This window comes from Vipera ursinii, assembly GCF_947247035.1.
Source record: "Vipera ursinii genome assembly, chromosome: 1".
In the NCBI taxonomy this organism is placed as follows: domain Eukaryota; kingdom Metazoa; phylum Chordata; class Lepidosauria; order Squamata; family Viperidae; genus Vipera; species Vipera ursinii.
In genome coordinates, this window is record NC_139512.1 from 1038030 (window position 1) to 1063020 (window position 24991).

Consider the following 24991-nt stretch of genomic DNA (forward strand, 5'->3'; position numbering starts at 1 on the left):
ATGGAATTTAATAGTTTGGAATCATAAATCCAACACTGGAAGGGAGGTACATAGTAAAGAAGAACGTACGACCGTATGTCTAAAAAACAAGAAACATACCCACAAAATTATTACTGATGAGAAGAAGCTATTCACACATGCATACTTTTCTGTCAGCAGCAACGAAGTACAAATTAAATTTAACTATGTCTGTTATGGGTAGTCAATTGATTGTATCTCAATGCATTGTTAAAAGGGCAATATTTTGAAAAGAAAGCTGAGACACACTTACCTTTTTTTGATAAAGACATAACCTCCTCCCACAAACGTGAATAAAAAGACAATAAAAATGGTTGGGACGATGATGGCTACAAGATTGGTGGGAGCATTCACTAGAGTGAAGAAAGAAAGAAAGAAAGAAAGTATACAGTACAATGTAAGAAAGGATCTTGGATTTTCCTCCCAGTCCGTGTTCCGTAACATCCAGAAGAACTATTTCTGAAGATTAGCCTGATGTCAGAGCTAATCGTTCCTCTCACAGGATAGGATATGAGAACGCACAACACGCTGGAGGCAGGGATGAGACCCCAGCCATTTCCTCATGCACCCGACACCTCCCCCACCCAGCAAGCAATTAGAAACTCAGAGTGCCAAGAAATATTCATCTTACAATAATCAGAAATGTAAAAGTAGATGGGCTCTGTCCATGACCCATTTCCAGCCAATGAAGTAGCTCGGATGCGCACACTATAGTTGCCAGGTTGCAGCCTTTGCAGCCTGCAGCCCTGCTCACTGGAAAACTCTCGACGAGATACACAATGGCGTTGTTCCTAAAGGGTGGATGAGAGATAATTGGGTGTTCTGTTGCCCAAAAGAGGTGCCACATGAACTAAGGAAGAGCTAAACGTGTGAAATGTGTTCTGTGCACCCAAAGAAACAAACAAACAAACAAAAAACCTGTGGGCAGTTGTGTAATCCAGGACGAATAAGTATTGATGTGCAATACAACTCATTTCACAACAGCTTTCTAATTTCTCAAGTCTGGAGTCAGGTACAGTTAGAACTAAGAGATGAGCGTGCATGATCTTTCTCTCTTATACACAGAGAAAGAGATAGTTGTTTTACTAGGAAAAGACTATTAGAATTCAATCCCCCTTATTCCTAAAAAAATGTTACACAAAAGCACAGGGGAAAAAGCAGACAGCACCCAAGGAAAGAAGTGTAAAGGGCTGAAAGTTCACCTCTGAGTCTCCAAGGCGTCCATAATTTACTTCATAGAGGATGATCAGCCCATTTGGCTCCTTCGGCTCCTGCCACTTTAAGTGGACTGTATTTTTGTCTTTTACCACATGAGTCACAGGCCCAACAACGTCATCTGCTTTCACTAATAGATAAAGAACAGAGGGACAAAAAGCCAATCATTGCAAATTAGCAAGTCTGCTTCGTGCTTTGTCTTGTAAACATGCTGATTAGATAGGACCCAGTTGGGAAATGCTCTCTCACCTTCTGGCATGGTCCTGGCACTGATGTAGGCTGCAACGCTGCATACGGTTAGAGCTTCCCGATTACAGGCTTGGATCTCAATCCGGTACCCTGTGAAGTGTTGCAAGTTGGATATGACTACTGACTCCTTGAAAACTGTCATCTGAAAAGGCTTTGGTTCCTCTGGGGTCTTTGGTGTTGTCGTAGACATGTTTAGCAAGCCCAGCGTGGTTGGAGCCAGCATGGTGCTATTAGCAACTCTCCCAAGATCTCGCCGCCTCCTTGATCCTTCCGCTGGCCTATAGAATGTATCACATTTGAAAAGGTAATGGGAAAAAGTAGTTCAATGATACACGGCAGAATCTTTGTTCAGAATATCCCAGGGTTAAATCTTAATATCTCCAGCTAAAAGGGTAACTTAGCTGAGAAAGGCATTTCCCTGTTTCTTGAGAGCGCCACTATTAACAGGAAGAGACAGCAGATCATGATCTAGACCAGCGGTCCCCAACCCCCGGTCTGTGGACCTTCACCGCGCTGCGGCATGTCAGAAAGCGGTCCGTGCAAACAAGCAAAACTCCATCGATGGGATGCAGGCAGCATGCAAACCCACGCCCCCTCCGGTCCACAGAAAAACCTTTCTCCGTGGAACTGGTCCCTGGTGCCCAAACGGTTGGGGGCCACTAATCTAGACAATGGGTGGTAGAAGACAGCTAAGTGATATAAGCAGGCCCAGTGCCTAAATGCACGTTCTACTAAAATACTACACTTGCACCTTGGAATCACAAGATTGGAAAGCCTCTTTTTTACCAGGGCTGTTGAGTTTTGTCTTCACAGAAATAAGTTTCACATTGGTTCTGTGTATTCTTGGAGGAGTGATGGAGACAGATAGATGGAAAGATGACTTTGGGCAACTTCTCCAGCTATTATTCTTTGCACAAAGTTGCATTCAATTCTCTACATTCAATTATCTAGAGCCGTGGTGACATAGTGGTTAGAATGCAGTATTGCAGGCGAACTTATTGCTCACTGCCAGGAGTTCAATCCTGAAAGGCTCAAGGTTGACTCAGCCTTCCATCCTTTTGAGGTTGGTAAAATGTGAATATAGATTGTTGAGGACAATATGCTGGTTCTGTAAAGCTCTTAGAGAGGCTGTAAAAGCACTATGAAGCGGTATATAAGTCTAAGTGCTATTGCTAGTGTTACACATATGTGTATCTTGTGTGCTATTCCCTTTTGGGGTAAACAATGTTATGCAAAGGGCAGAAAGAGTCAGTAATAATAGTCATATAACCTAAAGACATGAGATAGGAAAACATATACCCTAGCTAAATCTACTTTCTGATAACATTATTCATTGTATCCTCCCATACTGTTCTATCTTGCAAATTTTCCTTGTTTCTACCATAGTCATACCTACACTGCCTTGTATTCTTTACACTTCTCAATTTTGTATTTCAGAGGACCTTACCAACTATGCCTAACTATATCCTTTCTCAGGTTTTATTTTCCTTTGCACCTTTTCACACTTCCTATAAATATTTGTTTTGCGATTTAATGGTTATTCATGACCAAATCAGCTGAACGCTCTTCACTAATACTCAACTTTTGTTCTCAGTCCACATTCATTCAGCACCTGTGCCTTCTTGACCTCTCTCGTCTTGTTTCAGCACAGATTCTCCTTAAAACAGGGGTGTCAAACTACCGGCCCGCAGGCCAGATGCATCATCCGGAAGCCACACCCACCCCATTGCCAGCAATGGTGAAAAGGCTCCGATACGTTGCGCAACATCACGTGATGTCGTGAGTTTGACATGTCTGCCTTAAAAGATTCCTATTACAGGCAGTCTTTGATTTACAATCACAACTGAGCAAAAAATTTCTGTTGCTAAACAAGACAGCAGTTAAGTGAGTTTTGCCCCATTTTATAACTTTTCTTGCAACAGTTGTGCAATTGTTAAGATAGTAACAGAGTTATTAAGTGAACTTGGCTTCCCCATTCACTTTGCCACGTGACCCCGGGACACTGCAGCCATCCTAAATGTGAGTCAGTTGCTAGGCATATGAATCTTGACCATGTGACTATGGGGATGCTGCAATAGTCATAAGTGGGGAAAACAGTTATAAGTTGCTTTTTCAGTGCTGCTGTGACTTTGAATGGTTGCTAAATAAACTGTTTTAAGTCAAGGATTACACTTATACTGAAGCTGTTTTGGTGTTTTTCTGACACAGCTTTCACTTCCATAACAAATAAGCAGAAAGCCATTTTTAGACAGGACCATTTTTGCTTCTTTCAACATTCATGTTTCACAATAGACCACACATTATGCATTATACCAGTATTTGCCAAAGTATTTGAGTTTTAGCTTTAGGATCTGGCCTTCTAAAGAGCAATCAGGGTTGATCTCCTCTAGGACTGACTAGTTTGATCACCTTGCAGTCCAAGGGACTCACAGGAGTCTTCTCCAGCACCATAGTTCAAAGGCCTCAATTCTTTGGCGCTCAGCCTTTTTATGGTCCAACTTTCACTGCCATACATTGCAACTGGGAAGACCATAGCCTTGACTATACGCACTTTTGTTGACAGGGTGATGTCTCTGCTTTTTAGTGTGCTGTCTAGATTTGCCATGGCTTTCCTCCCCAGGAGCAAGCGTCTTTTAATTTCTTGGCTACAGTCCCCATCTGCAGTGATCTTGGAGCCCAGGAAAATAAAATCTGTCACTACCTCCATTTCTTCCCCATCCATTTGCCAGGAATTGAGAGGGCCGGATGCCATGTTCTTGGTTTTCTTAATGTTAAGTGTCAACCCAAGTTTTGCACTCTCCTTCTTCAAATACTCAAATACTTTGGCCACCTAATGAGAAGGAAGGACTCACTGGAGAAGAGCCTAATGCTGGGAAAGATCGAGGGCAATAGAAGAAGGGGACGACAGAGAATGAGGTGGCTGGATGGAGTCACTGAAGCAGTAGGCATGAGCTTAAATGGACTCCAGAAGATGGTAGAGGACAGGAAGGCCTGGAGGAACATTGTCCATAGCGTGGCGTTGGGTCGGACACGGCTTCACAGCTAACAACAACAACAGTATTTGCACATCTTCATAGTTTCCCCCCCCCCAATTCCTCATGTTTAGCAAGTAGTATCAAGGTGTACAAAGTGATCTGTGTGCTCCGGTTTGGGGCCTTTTATGCATAATGTGCAATTATTCAATGCATATTTCCCGTCAAACACCTTGATCTTTGATACATTATTTTTCAGATTCATGCTCCTTTTTACATTTTACAATATGTCTAATATTCACCATAAACCTGCATACAAAGTACACTACCATCATCACAAGCATTCCTTAAATATCATCATTATACTGAACTGTGCATGAAGCATTCTATTTGTTTCCATGTATGCTGGATTTCCAACATACACCACTCTTATCATTCAGCAAACAAACTTCATATTGCACAAACTATTTCTTAATTCCACTGTATTTGTTATACACTTCTCTAAAGCGACAAACTTATGTTTTATTGTGTGTTAAACATTCATACATTCCTGAATGATTTACTAACAAACAAAGATTTGTGTTGTACTCCTCCTAACTGGCATAAAGCCACACCACATTATTTTTCTTTCAAGTTGCAAGCTACTAAAAGCCTGTGTATAATTGTGGGGGGATATAAACGTGATATACTCAATAAATAAACAAGTAAATATTAATTAACAATGCTTGACAAGATTACACCCATTTTTAATCAGAATGACTACAATATATTGTTCCCCTTTCTATTAGTATTACGGAAACATAACATTTTTGTTTCTTTTATTTTTATTGTTAACCTATGCTTTTTGCCGTTTATTCTTACATTGTAATTTGCAATCTTCTATACGCCATGATCATCCTTAAAGGGATCCACAGCTACTGACTTCTAAGTTTCCTCATGACTTAGCTCAACCAAGATTTTTATATAATGGTTTTTAATAAGGTAGAGAAGATGTATACCAAGCTAACTGGTCTTAATGTACTCACGCCTCTGGTTAGTTTATGGCCAACATACTGTAAGCACAACCAAAAGCCTAGTTTTACCCCAAACTTGCTCATGTGATTCTAGATAAGTTTGGTGTCTAATCCAGAAACCACACAATCAAGCAGAACCACTTGTGAATAGCCTCGGGTTGTAACTTTGTTTCTTCTTCTATGTTAGAAGAATCTTACCAGAATCCTTGCCTTCCCCTGGAAATAACTAGATAAGGCTTCATAGAGTTTGGGGGAAGTCATGCTTATGTGGTTTGTGGCTATGCAACAATTATAAGCTAAGTCCTCTCTTGACCTCTTCCTCCAGTCTAGCTGGCAATTCCCCAACATCTACTTTGCAAATCAACATACTGTTGTTAATCTCTCTAATCAGAGATATAAGCAAGGTAATACATCCAAACCCATGCCCTATTATATGCCTTAGATGAATATATAAACTCCCTGTATATCTATATTCAGGGTACTATAGTGATAATTTATTTCCAATCTTTTTCCTAATGACAAAAAAAAACATCCCAAATTCCCTGTTCTGGCTTTTGGAGATAAATTATAGAGGATTTCAATTCATTAAAACAGAGAATCTTCTTAGATCAAGGACCTCTCAAGACATACTTGTTGAATATACTTGAGCATATTTTCTTTTATCTACTGTATAGAACTCTATTAATATAGACCATGGGTACGTTATACATATGATGATGTATTTATGGATCCTGTTATGTTCTTTCCTGACATACAAATGATGCAAAGAGATGGCTATAAGTCTTCCATATCAAATGGCTGCTCTTTGTTGAAAACACTGACTCACTTAATATGGTTACCAGTCAACATCAGCAATGCAGGACTACATAGTTCAAAGATCTGACTCGTGATATGAAAGCTTTCTGTGCTGGGAGGTACAACTGTTCCCTGAGGATCTGGGAGAATTTTTCCCTGATAAAAGTGGTGAATGTTGCTCTTTCTTTTCCTCTGGTTAGTCCTTCCCCCCCAACCCCTTTATTTCTTCTCTCGCTTTGGAATTTATCCCTGTTTTGGAGACTAAATCATGGAGGGATTCCTTTACGCTATCTTCTAACCCATTTTCCGGTCTTGTGTCACATTCCAAGTGAACTGTTCATTAACTACTGGTAGTTTTCCATTCAACTGAGATTGCATTTTCTTGAATTCTGAACACCACTTTTCTGGCAAGTTCCTAGCGTCTTGCATCAATGTCAATCCTTTTGAATCTGATGGCAGCATCTGATCCACTTGATTGTGTGACACTGTTGTTCAGGTTATACAGGGTCACAGTCTTTGGCATTATTGGTGGTGCACCTGATTGTTTTGCATCTTTTTTGTCTTGTTGTTTTGCAATACTTGCACTAGAGATTTAAGCCTTAGGAATTTCTTCTTACAGGGAATGCCTTTCAGGAATCAATCTTGACTACTATTTTATTGTCTCTACTCATTCTTTGGGTCTCCTGATCCACAATCAAGATTTCCAGTATCATTATTATGCTAATATTCAATTTATTGGTCTTTTGTAGAACTTGATGACAATGCACATTCAACTGTAACAGACTATCTTACAGGCATTTCTCTCTTGGATGTCCATCTAGTACAGGGGTCTTCAAACTTGGCCCTTTTATGACTTGTGGACTTCAACTCCCAGAATTCCTGAGGAATTCTGGGAGTTGAAGTCCACAAGTCATAAAAGGGCCAAGTTTGAAGACCCCTGATCTAGTACCTCAAGTAGAACATGAAAAAGGCTGAGATTGTCATGTTTCAATCTGATCATCCTTCTCTTTCTCTATTAAGTCTTCCCTCTTATTTGTCTCCTCTGCCCACTTGTCTTCTGACTGCACTAATGTATTTATTCTACAGGTAGATTGCTAATATTCACTTGTTGAATATTTATAGAATACAGGGTGATCTTTTAGAGCAGTGTTATTGCTATGTCCTTAGTTGTCCCACTTAAAGAGTATTGTAACAGATTCCTTGGCAGTTGTTCACAATTTCTGCCTCTATTACTGGATCTTAGTCCAGAACAGTACCATTTAGGTTGCTCCTTTATTTATTTATGATTTATTTATATGTATTAAGGATTTTACATGAAGTAAAAAAGCAAATCTAAAGAAAAAGAAATGCAGGGGAAAAAAGAGAAAGGAAAAAAATAAAGTTATGAAATGTAATAACTTCCAACTTTCTCTTCAGTAAATATTAACAAACCTATAATCTCTGTTCCAGAAATCCCCTTATTTAATTCTCATCTGTTTCAATCTTTTAAACCATAAATCATCATTTCAATTTTTTTTCTTCTTTTAGGAAGATATTCACAAAAACTTTCCAGTCTATAAAAAAGCACTTGTTTTCTCCCTGATCAGATTTGCCATTTCCTCTAGTTCTGACATTTTTATGATCCATTCCTCCATTGTGGGAATTCCACCTTTGTGCACATAATAATCTTGCTGCTCTGATCATTTACAAAACTAAATCTTCCCTGAGTCTTTTCCTATTCAGTGTACTTAACTCCCAATAAAAAGGTGGGGTGTTTTTCTCTTTTGGCATATTAATCTTTAACATTCTTTGTATCATTGTATGTATTTGTATCCAAAATTTCTTGGCTTTTTTACAAGTGGTAAATGGCAAAATATCCCTCTGTGTTTTACACATTTCCAACAGTGACTTAAGCTATCTTTGTACATTTTTGATAATTTCTAAGGTGTCATGTACCCATGGTATAAAAAAATTCTCTTAAATGATAATACCATTCAGGTTGGTCTATGTCAGGGGTCCCCAACCCCTGGTCTGTGGACTGGCCCCAGTCTGCAGCATGCCACAAACCGGGCCATGCAAACAGCTGAACCCCATCTTTGGCATGCAGGTAGTATGCGAAACCCCCTCCAGTCCATAGAAACGGTCCCTGGTGCCCAAAAGACTCTGTGTGTGTGTGTGTGTGTGTGTGTGTGTGTGTGTGTGTGTGCGCGCGCGCGCGCGTGTGCGCGTGCTGGTCTACGTTTTGGCTCTTCATGGACTACCTAACTGAGCCAGAGACCAGAGCTTTAAAATACAAACTTATGATCACTTCAGCAGGATCTTTTTTCAAGTTCTTGTTTCATAGTTGTAGTCTCCAGGTTTCAGACCTTGAAGAAGGTATGCTTATTTAGCAGTGGGTAGCAAGAACATGGCAATGGTCAGCCAGGTTTAAAGGGGCTGTGGACTACAGGGGGACACGGGGAGGAAATTATAATGCCCCCGTGACTGTCAATCAGGGCAGGCTGCCAGAGCCTGAATTTTGTTCACATGACTATGGGGGTGCTCCATCAGCCCTAATTTAGGAAACTAGTTGTAAGTCCCTTTGTTTAGCACCGCTGCAACTTTGAACAGTCACCGAACAAATGGTTATAAGTCAAGGACTAGGTGTATTATGACATTAATTGCTGATGTGGGAGGATGAAAAAACGCTTAAAGGGTAGCACCTGCATTTCCTCAACGAAGCAGTACACATACTCTAGAAAGAGTACAGAGAAGAGCAACAAAGATGATTGGGGGACTGGAGGCTAAAACATATAAGGAACGGTTGCTGGAATTGGGTATGTGTAGTTTAATGAAGAGAAGGTTGAGGGGTGACACTGATAGCAGTGTTCCAATATCTCAGGGGCTGCCACAAAGAAGAGGGAGTCAAGCTATTCTCCAAAGCATCTGAAGGCAGGACAAGAAGCAATGGATGGAAACTAATCAAGGAGAGAAGCAACCTAGAACTAAGGAGAAACTTCCTGAAAGTTAGAACAATTAACCAGTGGAACAACCTGCCTCCAGAAGCTGTGAATGCTCCAACACTGGAAATTTTTAAGAAGAGACTGGACAGCCATTTGCCTGAAATGGTGTAGGGTTTCCTGCCTGAGCAGGGGGTTGGACTAGATGACCTCCAAGGTCCCTTCCAAAATATTATTGTTGTTGTTGTTGTTGTTGTTGTTATGCATTTGGTAGGAATTTATATTCACCACAAGTAAAGAATAATTTAGAAACTTGCCTGGTCAAGAAAGAAAAATTCTTAAGCAAAATCAATTACGGTTACATTGAGTATTTGTAAAATCTCTCAAGGAAATAGCTGTGTTTTCACACATAGCTTTAATATTGTTCAGTACTACAAACTAAGTACTTTAACACAACGGTCCCAACCTTTTCAGCTGTGTGGACTGGCAGCAACAGCAGCAGCGGTGGCGGGGGGGGGGGGAGAAAGAGAAGGGATGGCTTTGCATGCGCCCGCCACTTTCACAAATGGAGCTTCACACGTTCGTGTGTTTGTCCGTTGTTTGCACGGCCCAGTTCCCAACGGACCATGGCACAGTACCAGGACGTGGACCCCTGCTCTAATATACTTCCATCTCCTACTTGATAGCAAAAAAGGAGGTCTGTCCTCACTAAAGCCAGAAGAAATCCACACTCGGCGACTTACCTCTGAACAAAGACTTCATTGTGGAGGTAATTCTCAAAAGTCTTCTGGAAGGCAGATTCTTCCAAATCCTTCTGGATCTGAGAATCTGTTTTAGGGCAGGTACAACAATCTTCAGGTTTTTTTTCCTCCTCAGTCCCATTGTGCTTGATGTGGTCTTCTACTAGAGGGGGAGACCACGTCCAAGAGGGTAACTTCAAGCCTGCAGGACAGATGGGCAGTAAAGCTTTTATGTTTCATGATCCTAAAAGATTGATGCTCAGTAAAGGAACTACAGCCTCAAGGTCATCGTGTTTTTGAATAAGTAATGACAATTCATACTGGAAAGAAGCTACACTTCAAGCAAGGTACTCTTCAATTGAATATATTTGGGAATTGAATGTAGTACCTGACTACAACTTGTTAAAACAGCTACTCCTTCTCCCAGGACCATGTAGGTGCCCTCAGAAGTTGTATAATCCCAGAAAAATATATGCTTGATTTAAGGATTTGCAAATAGGTAGTATTTGTTTCTGCGTGCTCCTTGACACTTTTCTTACTTCACATCAAAGGGTTAGGCAGCCTGTTGTTACATAGCCTATTGACCCTGTTGGTCAGGAGATTATGAGAACATTGGCACAGCATGTGTAGGAGACACCAGTTATGTGGAAACATTTTAGCTAATTGCTGTTGGCATAGGGTTGCTCAAACCATCCCTTCCAGGTTAATCAAGGAAGCTTAATTAGGGTTAAATCAACAGCGCTGCACAGCCAAAATAGCTATTGATTGTTGATTGCGTGTTTATAGAAATAACTGTATATGGAAAACCCCAGGTTTGAGATAGAAGGCTTTATGGAACCACAAGGAAGATGTATATGTCTGACTACAATACTTTTTTTTGGAAACTTCAGATAATAGTTGAGTATACACATGTGCTAAGCCATAAAGTGTTTGGTTTGGTTTACTACATTAAATTAATGCAGCCAGAGTTAGTTTATTAGATTTTTACCCTATTGTAATCGAGAAACTCTTGGTGCTTACAGATACAATTAAACAAAAATACAAGCGTAACTAAACCCCACAAAAACAGTATCAACAAAGAGGTGTTGTAATCCAAATGCCTGTTGGTACAGCTCAGTTGTCAACATCTTCTGAAAGACGGCCAAGCGAAATCTAATCTCAAGCGAAAGGCCAACCTAAACAGCTTGTGCCACCCAAAAGTAACTTTTTTCTGAATATCACTTTCCTGACTTACTGAAAGTGGGGAATAATCTGCTGATGCTCCTGGCATAATCATAGAGTTGGGCAGAATTCTGTAAGAAGATATAGCCTTGCAGGCAGCAGCCTTGTGCCAAGCCGTAAAGATCTTTATAGGTTAACACCAGAACTTCAAACTGCACCTGAAGTTTTTTTACCAGGAACTAATGCAGGGATACAATACAGGTGCCATAGGGTCCAGCTGAACATCTGGGCTGCTACATTCTCTTTCAATTAAAAGTACTAGATGCTTTTTAAAGGCAACCCCATGTGGAGTACAGAATCACAGTGGACTAAATAAGCAAACCAACCTACTTGCTCTGAAAATATCAGAAATTTACATTTGGAAAGAGTGGAACACAGCTAGCCTGCCTTACCCTTTTGACAATAATCCAGTTCATAGAGTTCATTGTCTTCACTCTGTTGTTCCCAGGATACCATATAATGTGTAATATTCCCATTGGGATAAGAAGGGGGTTTCCACTTCAGAATGATCTGTGATGAAGAGTTGGAAATAGAAATTGGATCCTGGGGGACACTTGGCACTGGAGAGAAGAAAAATATGTATGTATATAACACCATCAAAAAAATAGGAACAAGGTGAACAAAAACCTCATCAAGTCACACAATGAGGGTCTCAATAGAAGAGAATATTTGTAGCTCATAATTCAGCTGTGGGCCCTTGGTGGTCTCTGAGCTTGTTTTTTTTTTGCAGATGTTTTATTACAAACCAGGTAATATCATCATTGCTGTTAGGGAATTGGGGTTTGCTCTCATTTTATATACTAGTTGCTTGCCCTGTCACTGTCAGTGAGACTGGTCTTCGTGGTTCCTTGATTGGGCTGTTGTTTATTGTTAACTTGTTTGTTTGAGTTAGTAGCTGGGGATATTCAAGTACTGCTTACTACTTGATTGTTGGTTTAATGTTAATCTCTGCTCATCTGAATGTTGATTGCTGGTGAGGAGGCATTTGGGGTGTTTTTGCTTCCTTTTGGGCTGTTTGATTGTCTCTATTTTATTCTGGGCTGGTTTGATTGCATTTGGAATGTTACGTCCGCTTCTGGATAATGAACTTTAAACGGCACACAGAGAAGCCAGACAGATTCAGAGGAGAACCAAGATGATAAGGGGTCTGGAAACTAAGCCCTATAAGGAGCAGTTAAAGCAGGGGTCTTCAAACTTGGCCCTTTTATGACTTGTGGACTTCAACTCCCAGAATTCCTCAGCCAGCAAAGCTGGCTGAGGAATTCTGGGAGTTGAAGTCCACAAGTCATAAAAGGGCCAAGTTTGAAGACCCCTGAGGGCCAAGTTTGAAGACCCCTGAGTTAAAGGATCTGGGCAACTTTGGCTTGCAAGAGAAAATTTAGGGGAGATATTAAGAGGTAAAGGTTCCCCGCACATGCGTGCTAGTCGTTTCCAACTCTAGAGGCTGGTGCTCATCTCCATTTCAAAGCCGAAGAGCCAGCGCTTGTCCGAGGACGTCTCCGTGGTCATGTGGCCGGCATGACTAGACGCCAAAGGCGCACGGAACGCTGTCACCTTCCCACCGTAGTGGTCCCTATGTTTCTACTTGCATTTTTACGTGCTTTCGAACTGCTAGGTTGGCAGAAGCTGGGACGAGTAACAGGCGCTCACTCAATTATAAATTATAATTATAAATAGAAATCTATAAATATCTAAAAGGACGCCACATACAAAAGTGGACCTATTTTGCCAAAAGAAAGAGTGGGGCGAGGACCAAAGAAACTGAATTAAAAAAGATTCAGATGAATATTATAAGGAATTTCCTGGTGTTAAGAATTGATAAAGATTTTCAAATAGGAGCTGGGGCTATTTAAGGGAAGATGGTTGCTGGATTTCTGCTGTGAAAGAGGTCACACTAAGTGACCTACAAGTCTTTTCCAACCAACTCTGCAGCAATATATTAAAATAATTACATAGTATATCATTATTAAGTTAGGGGATCAATTATAACCATCCTCCCCCCAAGAACTGTTTTGACTGGCGGTTCCTGTACATTGCAAGACGGTCGCACTGCTCACCAGAAGCGTTAGTTCGGATGTATATGATCTCGCTCTTTGCCCCATAGATTTTCTGCTCGTCTGTATGAGTGACCAGTGTCTTCACAAAAATGGCATACTGAGTCCAGGCTTTCAGGTTCCGCATCAGATACCCAGGTTCTTTGGCTTTGGCTTCAGACGACCGGGAAGGAGGGTCAATATCCACCACTGTCCAGCTGTTGGAGCTACAAACATCCTGGCCATCAAATTCCGTCACGTTCCGGAAGGGACTAGCCCAAAAAGGAAAGGAAAGGACACTAGCTGCTGTTTCAGACAAGCAATACGTGCACATAGGAAGAAATATGCTATTCATTTTAAATGAGGTCAACGGCTGCAAATGCAAAATTATGGAGAGGAATAAGAACTCTTCTCTCTAACTAGACTGGCGAATGATAGTGAGCGCTAGGTGTGCAGAGAATCATGTCAGCCTAAAATGGTCAAATAGGCCAAGCAAAGAAAGAACGCCAATTTTGGTGTAATACGGTGGTAAAGCCCAGCACTCAAGGAGAAGTGCATCAATACTACACGAAGCTATTCCCTCTGGCAACTTGATAGCCTCCACTTGAGTTATAAACACAAGCTGAGGCCATGATGTTTTTTGCCTACTGAACATATAACTGATGTTTTGACAGAGCTGCCGTTATTTATTTCTTTTAATGTGAAGGCTTTTTAAAGGTAAGCATAAGAGTAATAATTTAGAATAGACTAGAATAGAGCTGGAAGGGACCTCGGAGGCCTTCTAGTCCAACCACCCACTCAAGCAGGAGAATCTATATGATTTCAGACAAGTGACTGTCTAGTCTCTTCTTAAAAATCTCCAGTGATGGAGCGCCCAGGATTTCTGAAGGCAAGCTGTTCCACTGGTTAATTGTCCTCACTTAAACAATTCTTAATTCTCCTTAATTCCAGGTTGCTTCTCTCTTTGGTCAGTTTCCAACCATTGTTTCTTGTCCTGCCCTCTGGTGCTTTGGAGAATAGTTTGATCCCCTCTTCTTTGTGGCAGCCCCTCAAATACTGGAATGCTGCTATCATGTTGCCCCTGTTTCTTCTTTTCTTTAGACTAGCCAAACCCAAGTCCTGCAGCCAGTCTTCATATGTTTTAGTCTCCAGGCTTTTGATCATTTTAGTTGCTCTTCTCTGAACTTTTTCCAAAGTCTCAACATCTTTTTGTAGTATAACCCAGCTGTGGTCTTAGTAGGGTTTTATAAAGCGGTACCAATACTTTACGTGATCTTGTTTATGCAACCCAGTATTGTATTAGCTTTTTCGACTGCAATTCCGGTACTTTTTAGATTGCTGTCTATATGACCACTAACCTTTTTCAGCCTTATTGTTCTGGCACTGCACAATGTAGGCGTCACTATCTGGGAACCTAATTTTAACAGGGATTGTTTACTCACGCTTCCTTATAGAACACCATGAAGCCCAAAAGGTCACGGAAGTCCAATGGCCAGTATGGCTCCCATTTCAGTACAATTTTGTCACTGGATGTTTTTATCTTAGTAAACTTTAGCACTTCATTCTCACCTGCAGAGAATGACATCACATTTGTATCAGTAAGCATTTGTACATAAAAAAAAACCAATGGTACGACCATACCAAATTGAATATTTCATACTGTATCCAGAAAATTAAGTCCCATACTCTTGAGTCCCATAGAAGTGATGTTAGTTCAACAGAAAAGTAATGGTGAATTAGAAGAGAGAGTCAAGAGCATGGAATTTTCCTTCATATGTTAATTTATATATGACCCATCTCACTGTACCCAACGATTTGTACCCACCTATTTTGGGGGTTACTATCAAATGAAACTGAAATATCATGGAAAACCAGGGCTGAAATATCATGGTAAACCAGTCAGAGACCAAAATAGATGTTAATGAAAAAGCCATCATGGGAAATAGCTTATTTATTCATTGTATTTATTTATATCCTGCCTTTATTATTTTTTATAAATAATGGCAAGCATACCTAATACTCCTTCCTATTTTCCCCACCACAATAACCCAGCAAGGTGAGTTGGGCTGAGAGGATGTATGTGGTCCAAAGTCACCCGCCAACTTTTATGCCTAAGGCAGGAATAGAACTCATATTCTCCTGGTTTTTAGCCTAGTGCCTTCAACCACTAGACCAAACTGGCTTGAATCAGAAGAACATGAAGAACACACTGGAGTATCAGAAATAAGGGACTGGGTTGTTTTTTTTTTAAAAAAAAAATAAATCTGAAAATGGAGGTAGAGGGAGAGAAAGAGGGGGAAGTATGATCGTTGTTACCCCACCCCCATCCTCCATTGAATTAATAAAATGCAGGCAGCCATGGCCATAGAAATCAAGCCCCTCTGATTTATGGAGAGAAGACAGAGAGCCTCTCACACACATATGTGCTATTGCTAAGGGAGGCTGTGGGGACAAATTGTCCTGTGCTTTGCCAGCCTGGCAGAAATTCATAAAAGAGGGCTGGATTGGCTTTGCAAGTGAGTCGGAAAATACATAGCATACATAAACAGGATGTTACCAATTTGGAAGCTACATCTCTGAATGCAGAAACATTCCCAGAAGGAAACAAAAGCCAAAACACAACAAATGTATGGTTCTGGACCAATGCCCACTTCCTCTCCTCATTGCTCTGAGATTAAAATAAAGCTTCAACCACACTAGTGGGCAATTACTAACCCCAAGGCAAAGTGAGAATAGTAGCATGATTCCTAAAGTCACTGAGAGAAATATGTCTTTTTGCCTTTGCCTGACCCCTAAGTCTTAATGCAAAATAATAATTTTCTAATGAACACCAAAAACTAGAGGCTGTGAAATAATAAACCTTACTTAAGATGTACATAAATGCACACAGATACACCAAGAGTGTATCTATGGGCATCCTAACCGGTAAGATAATGTTCAGCCTCCGCTCATCCATAATTAAGAAAAGACGTATCATTTTAGAATTATTCATTATTATTCCTTGGATAGCAGCAATTCATCCTTACAAGAAGCCTGGTCACCGTTGGTCTTGACAGCAATATCATTCTTCTCCTGGCGCCCTTTTGTTCCTGAGATCTCTTCCATTTTATGGATTTCTGACAGGCACAATTTGGGATTGTAATAGAAGAAAAGCTTCCCCCGGGCAATAGTGAGATTGTGCTTGCTCCAGTCCCAAAGCTGGCGGAGATTCTGGTTGTCCAGGGCATAAAATGAATAATTTCTGGATAAGAAAGAGAAGGACATGAAGAAAACAAATGCCAAAAAAAGAAAGAGGAGACTGCCAAGCTGCCTCTTTTGTAATCAGCTCTCATTTCTAAATCCCCCTCAAAACGATAGTAGGGACCAAAGAACGGGAGGTCCAAAGCTACTGTCACTTGTCCTAACCCCTGTGTCTTTAATAGCAGATTGACTTGCTTATTTTATAATGATGCAACAGTGGGGAAAGATACCAATGCTCTCAATGGTATTTTCAGGGGTTCGAGATATCTCTGAAGAACTGAACTCACCCTACTTCCAAAGTCTGTCCTCTGATCAGGTGCAGCTTGCGGAAAAAAGAGAGAGAGACGAGGGCATAGGAGCGACGGATTTTCAAATAACCTGAGATTTCTTCAATCAAACCAAGGTTGGCTTCCAACTCAGCAGCAATGTTAGCTAAAGGAGGATGAAACATCAGCCATTCAAGCCACAAAATTATGAACGAAGAACAGCTGCTTATTTATACTGGGTCCTAACCTATGCGAAGCAGCCAAAGTCACCATTACAACCACCGAGGATGACCCATCAGCAAGTAGCTTCCATGGCCCACAACAGAGGCAAATGACATGACCCAAGGCAACCATATGTCTTTCTCAGGCATTGCTCCTTTGTCCTTTACTAATGTGTTTGTTTATCTTATTAGGCCTGGGTTGGACTACCCATGATAGGAGTGCAGAACTTCCACAGTCAAGCTTTTGAGAACTGCATTAAGGAAGTGAATAGTATCTACAAAGGGGGGGGATGTTAAGAGATGAAATAGATTCCTTATGTTTTTGCAAGATTTAAATCTGCCAGTTTCCTCTTTAACGTACCCTGAAAAAGAGATGTCAGCAGGCCACATTTGGCCCTTAGGCCACACTTTTACACTCCCAAACTTTGTAAATTTACATTATTGAAAATACACTGTCCAAATTGTGGCTTTCTGATGGATTAAAATTTTGGAATATCCTCCAAGCCTAACTTCAGATATTCCATCATCCCTTCCCCAAACTTTAAAAAAAAAAAGTTGCAATTTTAGTCCCTGCTCATCACTGCCATGTTTGTGGGCAAGGCATGGTTACTGGACAGAAAAAAATGTTTACACTTTCTCTTGATTGGTACAAAGTAAAACCAGATGCAGACACTCACTTCCTCCACGAATGTTGATAATCAAACTTCCATTCACAATGGTGCAGCCTCGGAGCGCCTGTGCAGCGGTAACCGAATCAATGATCTTTTCTTCACCCACGTCACATGTTTTTGGACAAAGACCCGCACAGGGTGTGCAAAGCAAGCTGAAAAAGAAAATACCAGAGGAGATCATTCAAGCTATCGAATGCTTAATATAAGGGATAATGGCGCAATAAAATACTAACTTTTCCAATCTAGGAAAGGATTCTAGAGTTTATAGCCACTATTACAAGAGCCTACAATCTGCAAACAGGTGATGCCTTAATAATTAGCTAATCTCTTCTGGCCATTTTTTTCACGCCTCAGCCAGGATGAAGGATTTGACAATATAGCTACCATCCTGTCCCCATGGTAACGTTGGTTTGTTATCTTCCTCGTTTCTTAATAATTCAAATTTCAAACATGATTTTTGCACTGGGTTCAATCATCTGGTAGGATTTAAAAAAAATCTATGATGGTGAAATAGGTAGGCAGATAACATAGATGGTATATTGCCAGCACAACGCTATCATACTAGGATGCATTTATTTGCAGAAAAGCAAAAAAAACTGCCACCAGGCTCAAAACCCCATATTAGTTTAAAGTCCTTGGAATGAAATGAACTGAAAAATATTACAATTAATACTAATATTCAGAAAAATATCTGATTTACCATTTGTTTATTTTACAGGCTACACAATCTTCATACAACTCTGAGCAGCTTAAAATTAAGAACCAAAATAGAAATAAAATAGAAATAGAAACAAGCTCTCCTGTGATAAACAATTGAATTGCCAGTTATCTATTTTTTTTTAAATTGAGAATGCTTCGAATTGTCCATTTCCTCTTCCCTGTGGATACGTTGCTCTTCATTTTTCCCCTCTTTACAACATAAGAACTAATGAATCAGAAAATCCAGTCTCTTTACAAAATTTATGATGAGCTGGAAGGAGGCAAGTTCCAAATACTGAAAACCAAGGAATGTTTTCCAAGGATTTGGAAGACAGCACAAATATGAGCATATATATTTATCATTTCATTCAATTCCATAAACTGCAGAAGTACTAAGTTGCTTTTAAATAATATATGCATACATTAAGTATATTTCCAATCAATACTGCCTAATCTAAAATGACTAGCACAGTGTGCAGAATATATCTGAGTTATACTTAGAAAGTAAGTATTCATGATTTAGCTCTACTCTTGACTTTAATGTTACGTGGAGAAAAAGAGCATTTCTATTCTTATTGAGAACTATGACAGCACTACAAATCTGAAAACGTCCCAGTATTTTGGATTCCAAGTTTCTTTGTTATTTCTTGGCACAAAATGCTATTTTCCCCCCCCTTCTTTATTTCTTTATTTCTCATTTGTAATTTATTTGCTAGTAATCCTGATATACCTCTCAAAACCCAGCTATTTCTACACAGCAGTAAGAAGATAAAGATAAAAAAGAAGAACTCACTTGGTAGAGTTCAAGATGTAACCGGAAGGGCAACCAGAGATGCATTCGCCATTGTGGATAACATGGCATTCAGACTTGCGGGCCATCTTACATTTATTGTGCAGCTCCTGACAGAAGTCAAAAGTCACACACCGCCAGCCTTTGTAGCGATAGTAATTAGGTGGACATGTTTCTATACACTTGCCATCCAAAAAGAAATTCCGGCACGCCACACACTTGCGTGAATTGTTGGGCTCAAGGCAGTTGCCAAGGCACTCTGTATGGCAGCACTTGCCAGTTGGGGTACAGCCCTGAGACTTGCATGTGGGAGGACACACTGGAGAAGAGAAACAAGAAGAGATGATTACTAGGCACTTTTAGAAGGAGATGCTCCTCACCTCAAAGAAAACTACCTTTATTGCTTCATCAAAGTATACTAGACACACGAGAGTTCCCCCATAAATGAGAACTTTATGGCTATTTACCAGAATGTCAATTGCCACTCCCACCATCCAGCAGATTGATTTTATTACTTCTGCTTACCTTTGCCCTTTTTCTAAACAGTAAAGTGCATTTCCAGTGAACACAGTGGGCTGCATCACTTGCCATTTTTATTTTCTAAGAAAGCTTAGGAATCCTAGCTAAAGACAAGAGGCATTCTTTAAATCATGATGATACAAAAGGCTCATTCTTTACAGCAAGATGGATTCCTATTTTTCAAATAGCAATTCTAGACCAGACTAGACTAGGAAAGGACCTTGTAGATCATCTAGTCCAGAGGTCCCCAACCTTTTGGGCACCAGGGACCAGTTCCGTGGAGAGAGGTTTTTCCGCGGACCGAAGGGTGCGTAGTTTTGTGTGCTGCCTGCATCTTGCAGATGGGGCTTTGCTTGTTTGTGCGGCCCGGTTGCTGGCATGCTGCAGCCTGGTAGTGGTCCATGGACCAGGGGTTGGGGACCCCTGATCTAGTGCAACCCCCAGGCCAAGCGGGAGTCCCTACACCATTTCTGTCAGATGGCAGCCCAGTCTCTTCTTGAAAGGCTCCAGTGATGAAGCACCAACAACATGGCCTAGGCCCGGGATATCTACAGGACCGCCTGCTGCTGGGAACGACTTCCCATCGCCCAGCGCGCTCACACAAAGAGGGCCTCCTCAGGGTGCCGTCGGCTAGACAATGTCGGCTGGCGACCACCAGGGGGAGGGCCTTCTCTGTGTGAGCACCAGCCCTTTGGAACCAACTCCCCCTTGAGTTTCGGACGGCCCGGATCTCCAGTCCTTTCGTCACGGCCTTAAAACATTCCTTTTCCATCAGGCTGACCTGGACTGACGATAGGGATTTTTAAAATGTTTTTAAATTTTAATTTATTAATTTTCATTAGTTTATTGGGGCTGTTAGTTTAATTCTTTTAAACTTTTGCATTGCTGTATTTTTATTGTTGTTAGCCGCCCTGAGTCCTTCGGGAGATAGGGCGGCATATAAGTCCCAAAAATAAATAAATAAATAAATAAATAAATAAATAAATAAATAAATAAACAAACAAACAAACAAACAAACTTCTGAAGGCAATCTGTTCCATTGGTTGATTGTTCTCAATTCTCAGTGCTTTACAGCCCTCTTTAAGTGGTTTACAGAGTCAGTACATTGCCCCCAACAATCTGGGTCTTCATTTTACCGACCTCGGAAAGATGGAAGGCTGGGTCTACCTTGAGCCGGTGAGACTCAAAACTGCCAAACTGCTGGCAGATATCAGTCAGCCAAATTAGCCTGCAGTACTACGCTGTAACCACTGTGCCACCATGGCTGTAGGTTTAATAAACATATTAAAAAATTATATTTTAAAAATATAAAAAGTCAAGTTGACATGTTATTTGGCAAGCAGCAAAAGAGGTATCCTTGGGCATATTGATACCATTAGGACCATGTGGTAGACCCCAAGATCCCAAGTCTAAACATCTAGTTTTATTTAAAATTTTGCAATGTGGCATCTTATTGTCACAAGACCAAATTCCATGTGTTTCAGTTCAGCCCAAGTACAAACATGAACTTTTAATTTTTGATCCCACACCATTCACCATCCATTCTTAATTTATAAAGGCTTCTTCTATTTTGTTTCTCCCAAAAAAATCTACCTTCAGTCCACCAGCCCCTTCCCACAGGACCTCCTTCTTTGTGATGCTTGTTATACTTTTATTATGAGTCCACTCAAACACACTAATATCAGTTTTGGAACATGCCTTTTAGAATCTAGACTGGCACGGCCTTAATTTTGTTTACTCAACTTTAATTCTTTCAGCACAGAAAAGCTGGTGATACACGTATGGAGGGGGTGGAATGGCAACGTACATAGTTTAATGTACAAAACAAGTAGAACTGTAGACTTCAGAGGAAGGACAGAATCTCTCCATAGAGAAGCTAGTGTCTGTCTCTTTGCTAAATGGCTATGGAGCTGCCTCCCCACCAATGCAAGAAAGGAATCACATGCTATTCTCTGTGCCAGTTCATTGTCAGAAGGCTCTACTCCAGGGGTCCCCAACCTATGGTCCGCGGCCCGGGAGAGGGCCACGGGCGCTTGGCCCGCAGAAATGGCTTGGCCCGCAGAAATGGCTGGCTGGCACATGTCAGTGCGCATTTCCCCCCCCCTCACGCTAGTGCCTGAGGCCGTTTGAGCATGTGCGTGGGCGCGAACGGGGATGCTAGCGCAGGGCGGGTGTCCGCAACCCGTTTGCACATGCGCCGCTAGGCACCGTGGGGGGTGCACAGCTGTTCGTGCCTGTGTATGGCACCAGTGTATGCCGCATGGGCAAACGGGGCTGCTAGTGCGGCACCAGTGTGCATGGCCCTGTGTGCGCACACACCGATTTTGAAACTGCTCTCCTTCCCTCCAGTCCTCGAAGCCAGAAAGGTTGGAGACTCTGCTCTACTTCCTAGCGAATAGCAAGTCCTATGGGCAAGGCTGGAGTAAGATATACAGACAAAATAAGGAACTGAAATAGCTAAGTAATATCTAGCTCTGAAATGTCCTTAGTTGAGCAAAATGATAATCAGGAAGAAAGCATTTTTTTTCTAAAGTCGCTGGGGGATCACCATTAGAAAATATCAAAACTACTCCTCTTACCTTATAGTTGCTACTCTCCAGAAGTGAAGAGGTAACATACAGTAAGCTCAGGGCCACAAGAGAGACCTGTTTTACAGCGAAAACTACTGGGCATCTAAAGCCAATAGGCAGATTTCGATCAAAATATGTATCTCAGAGCCACAAGCTTCTGGATTCACAGCCTCACATGGCTTAAAAATAGATCTTTTGAAACCATGAAGCTTTTGAGAGCAGGAAGGGCACTGAGTTTCTCACTTCTTCTATGATATGTCAATTATAATGCAAAAGCAAATTAACATATGTATATGTTTGTTTTCTAGCAGCTTCTTTTGTTTTTGTTTTTTTACAGTGATCTTGATAGGATCATATAGTCTGAAATATATTTGTGGTAGTTCAAACCACTAATAGAGTTAACTAATGAAAAGTGGAATACAGTTTTCATTCCAATATTCTGTTCCTACGGTCCCAAGAAAGAGTCATGAAAAGTCAGAGCAGTTATGACTGCAAAATGACTCAGCCTGGAAAGTGACAGTAGTCTATAAACAACAAGAGCTTAATTGATTTATTTTCCAGCCCTGTGAGAGTAATAGGCAATTTCCTCGTACTTTCTTATTATGTTTGTTGCAACTGTTGGTTTGGAAGTACAAGAGAGAGAGAGAGAAACCACAAATAAGAATATTTTCAGAGCAATACAAAATACCATCTCTGAGGTTTAAAGAAGCACACCAACAGCATTCTTCTCTGGATATTTAAATAAGAGCTATAAAAGCTCAGTTGGCTGTTTATGATTACAAGGGGCTAGCAGATACCCATATTAAGCAAAGTATGCCCATATACTTCCAAAATCTAGGCAGATGTTGTCCACTCAGAAAGATAGAACTTCTATATCTAGAAGAAGTCTATCCTTGATTATTCATGGAAACAAATAGGAAATAGATGGCTCCTGCATGTCTTCCTTCTCTGAATTCTTTTGAAGAATAAGGGCTGACTGCTATTAGTAACAAATGCAAGTTAACAGAACTTACTGATCCAGCACAACCACCTTTATCTTCTTTATTCAGCACCAAAGATTAAAAAAAAACAGCAGCAAAGACCACTTTTCAACAGGAATTGCCTTGCTTTGAAACAACCTTTCCCCAGCTTTGTACCCTCAAAATGTATTGTGCCCTGCCCAGAATTTCCAGCCAGTTCTCTGGCCATCTTAGCTGAGAATTTGGGAAGCTGCAATTCCAGCATATCCAAATAACGACTGGATAGGGGGAAATTATTTAAAATAATCCTGAGTCTTGGAAACTGGGCACTACATAACATTTTGAAAAAATAAACAGACAGATAATAAGAGTTTGTGTCAATAGCTGAAGCAAGAGATTATTTTGTAGCCATCTCTATCTACTCCACCAAACAAAATTCAGCTTTAACTTAAGTAGAGGAATGGATATAGAGATTGCATAGTGCAGCAAAAAAGTAGTCAAACTCTGGGAAAGATTTAAGAAGGCAAGACAGTAGCCACCTAACATCCCAAAAGTATGTAAAGACATTTACAGCACAGTCTTGGAAATCAAGTTTACCAAGATATACCACAAAATCAAAAAGAGTTAAACACTAAAAAGGTTTCTGTTTTTACTTGTGCTACATGGAACATGTGATGAAGTCTGGTTTGCTATCTCCTCCACACCTTGTGTGAAAAACAAAGGAATGGCAGTGCTGGACAAGCATCAATTTCTTAGTATTCCAGAACAGGAACAATGCAAATAGATTCATGGAATTATAAACAGGTACAATGAACCTAAAGACTGTTCATGAAAACAATATAGTTTCACTTGCCAATATAGTTCCAATTTTAAGGTAAAGGTTAAAAGTAAAGGTTCCCCCACACATGCGTGCTAGTCGTCTCCGACTCTAGGGGCCGGTGCTCATCTCTGTTTCAAAGCCGAAGAGCCAGCGCTTGTCCAAGGACGTCTCCGTGGTCATGTGGCCGGCATGACTAGACGCCAAAGGTGCACGGAACGCTGTTACCTTCCCACCATAGTGGTCCCTATTTTTCTACTTGCATTTTTACGTGCTTTCGAACTGCTAGGTTGGCAGAAGCTGGGAAGAGTAACAGGCGCTCACTCTGTTATGCAGCACTCAGGATTCGACCCGCCAAACTGCCAACCTTCTGATCGAGAAGCCACTGCGTCCCTTAATTTTAGTCCCTTAATTTTAGTCAACTGTAAATATTCACTGTGAATAGAATAAAATAGAATAGAATAGAATAGAATAGAATAGAATAGAATAGAACAGAACAGAACAGAACAGAATAGAATAGTTGGAAGGGTCCTTGGAGGTCTTCTAGTCCAACCCCCTGCTCAGGTAGGAAAATCTGTACCATTTCAGACAAATGCTTGTCCAATCTCTTCTTAAAAACTTCCAGTGTTGGAGCATTCAAAACTTCTGGAGGCAGGCTGTTCCACTGGTTAATTGTTCCAACTGTCAGGAAGTTTCTCCTGAGTTCTAGGTTGCTTCTCTCCTTGATTAGTCTCCATCCATTGCTTCTTGTCCTGCTTTCAGGTGCTTTGGAGAACAGGTTGGCTCCCTCTTCTTTGTGGCAGCCCCTGAGATATTGGAACACTGCTATCATGTCACCCCTCACCCTTCTCTTCATTAAACTACACATACCCAATTCCAGCAACCGTTCCCTATATGTTTTAGCCTCCAGTCCCCCAATCATCTTTGATGTCCATTTTACAGAGATCCCTCCCCCAAGTAAGACCAATTTTTCTGCAGTCTGCCTGAAATCAGAACAGTGACTGGAATAGCAAGCTGAACAGGATTTTTATGCCTTTCAGTTAATGTGAAGAATTCTTCCAGCTA

General features: G+C 40.9%; 2 protein-coding genes across 2 annotated transcripts in view; one reads left to right on the forward strand and one right to left on the reverse strand.

Moving 5' to 3' along the window:
* Window positions 1–24991, forward strand: part of RPL36 (ribosomal protein L36) — a 343666-nt gene that overhangs the window by 222361 nt on the left and 96314 nt on the right. The window lies entirely within an intron of this gene.
* Window positions 1–24991, reverse strand: part of INSR (insulin receptor) — a 92563-nt gene that overhangs the window by 8252 nt on the left and 59320 nt on the right. The window contains exons 3-14 of the mRNA XM_083348849.1: window positions 19065–19380; window positions 17579–17724; window positions 16702–16846; window positions 16201–16415; window positions 14617–14743; window positions 13199–13446; window positions 11534–11701; window positions 9924–10122; window positions 1483–1760; window positions 1221–1363; window positions 650–809; window positions 272–371 (exon numbers count right to left, since the gene is read on the reverse strand). Of these exons, the coding sequence (XP_083204975.1) occupies window positions 272–371; window positions 650–809; window positions 1221–1363; window positions 1483–1760; window positions 9924–10122; window positions 11534–11701; window positions 13199–13446; window positions 14617–14743; window positions 16201–16415; window positions 16702–16846; window positions 17579–17724; window positions 19065–19380 (2245 nt within the window). The remainder of the gene's footprint in view (window positions 1–271; window positions 372–649; window positions 810–1220; window positions 1364–1482; window positions 1761–9923; window positions 10123–11533; window positions 11702–13198; window positions 13447–14616; window positions 14744–16200; window positions 16416–16701; window positions 16847–17578; window positions 17725–19064; window positions 19381–24991) is intronic.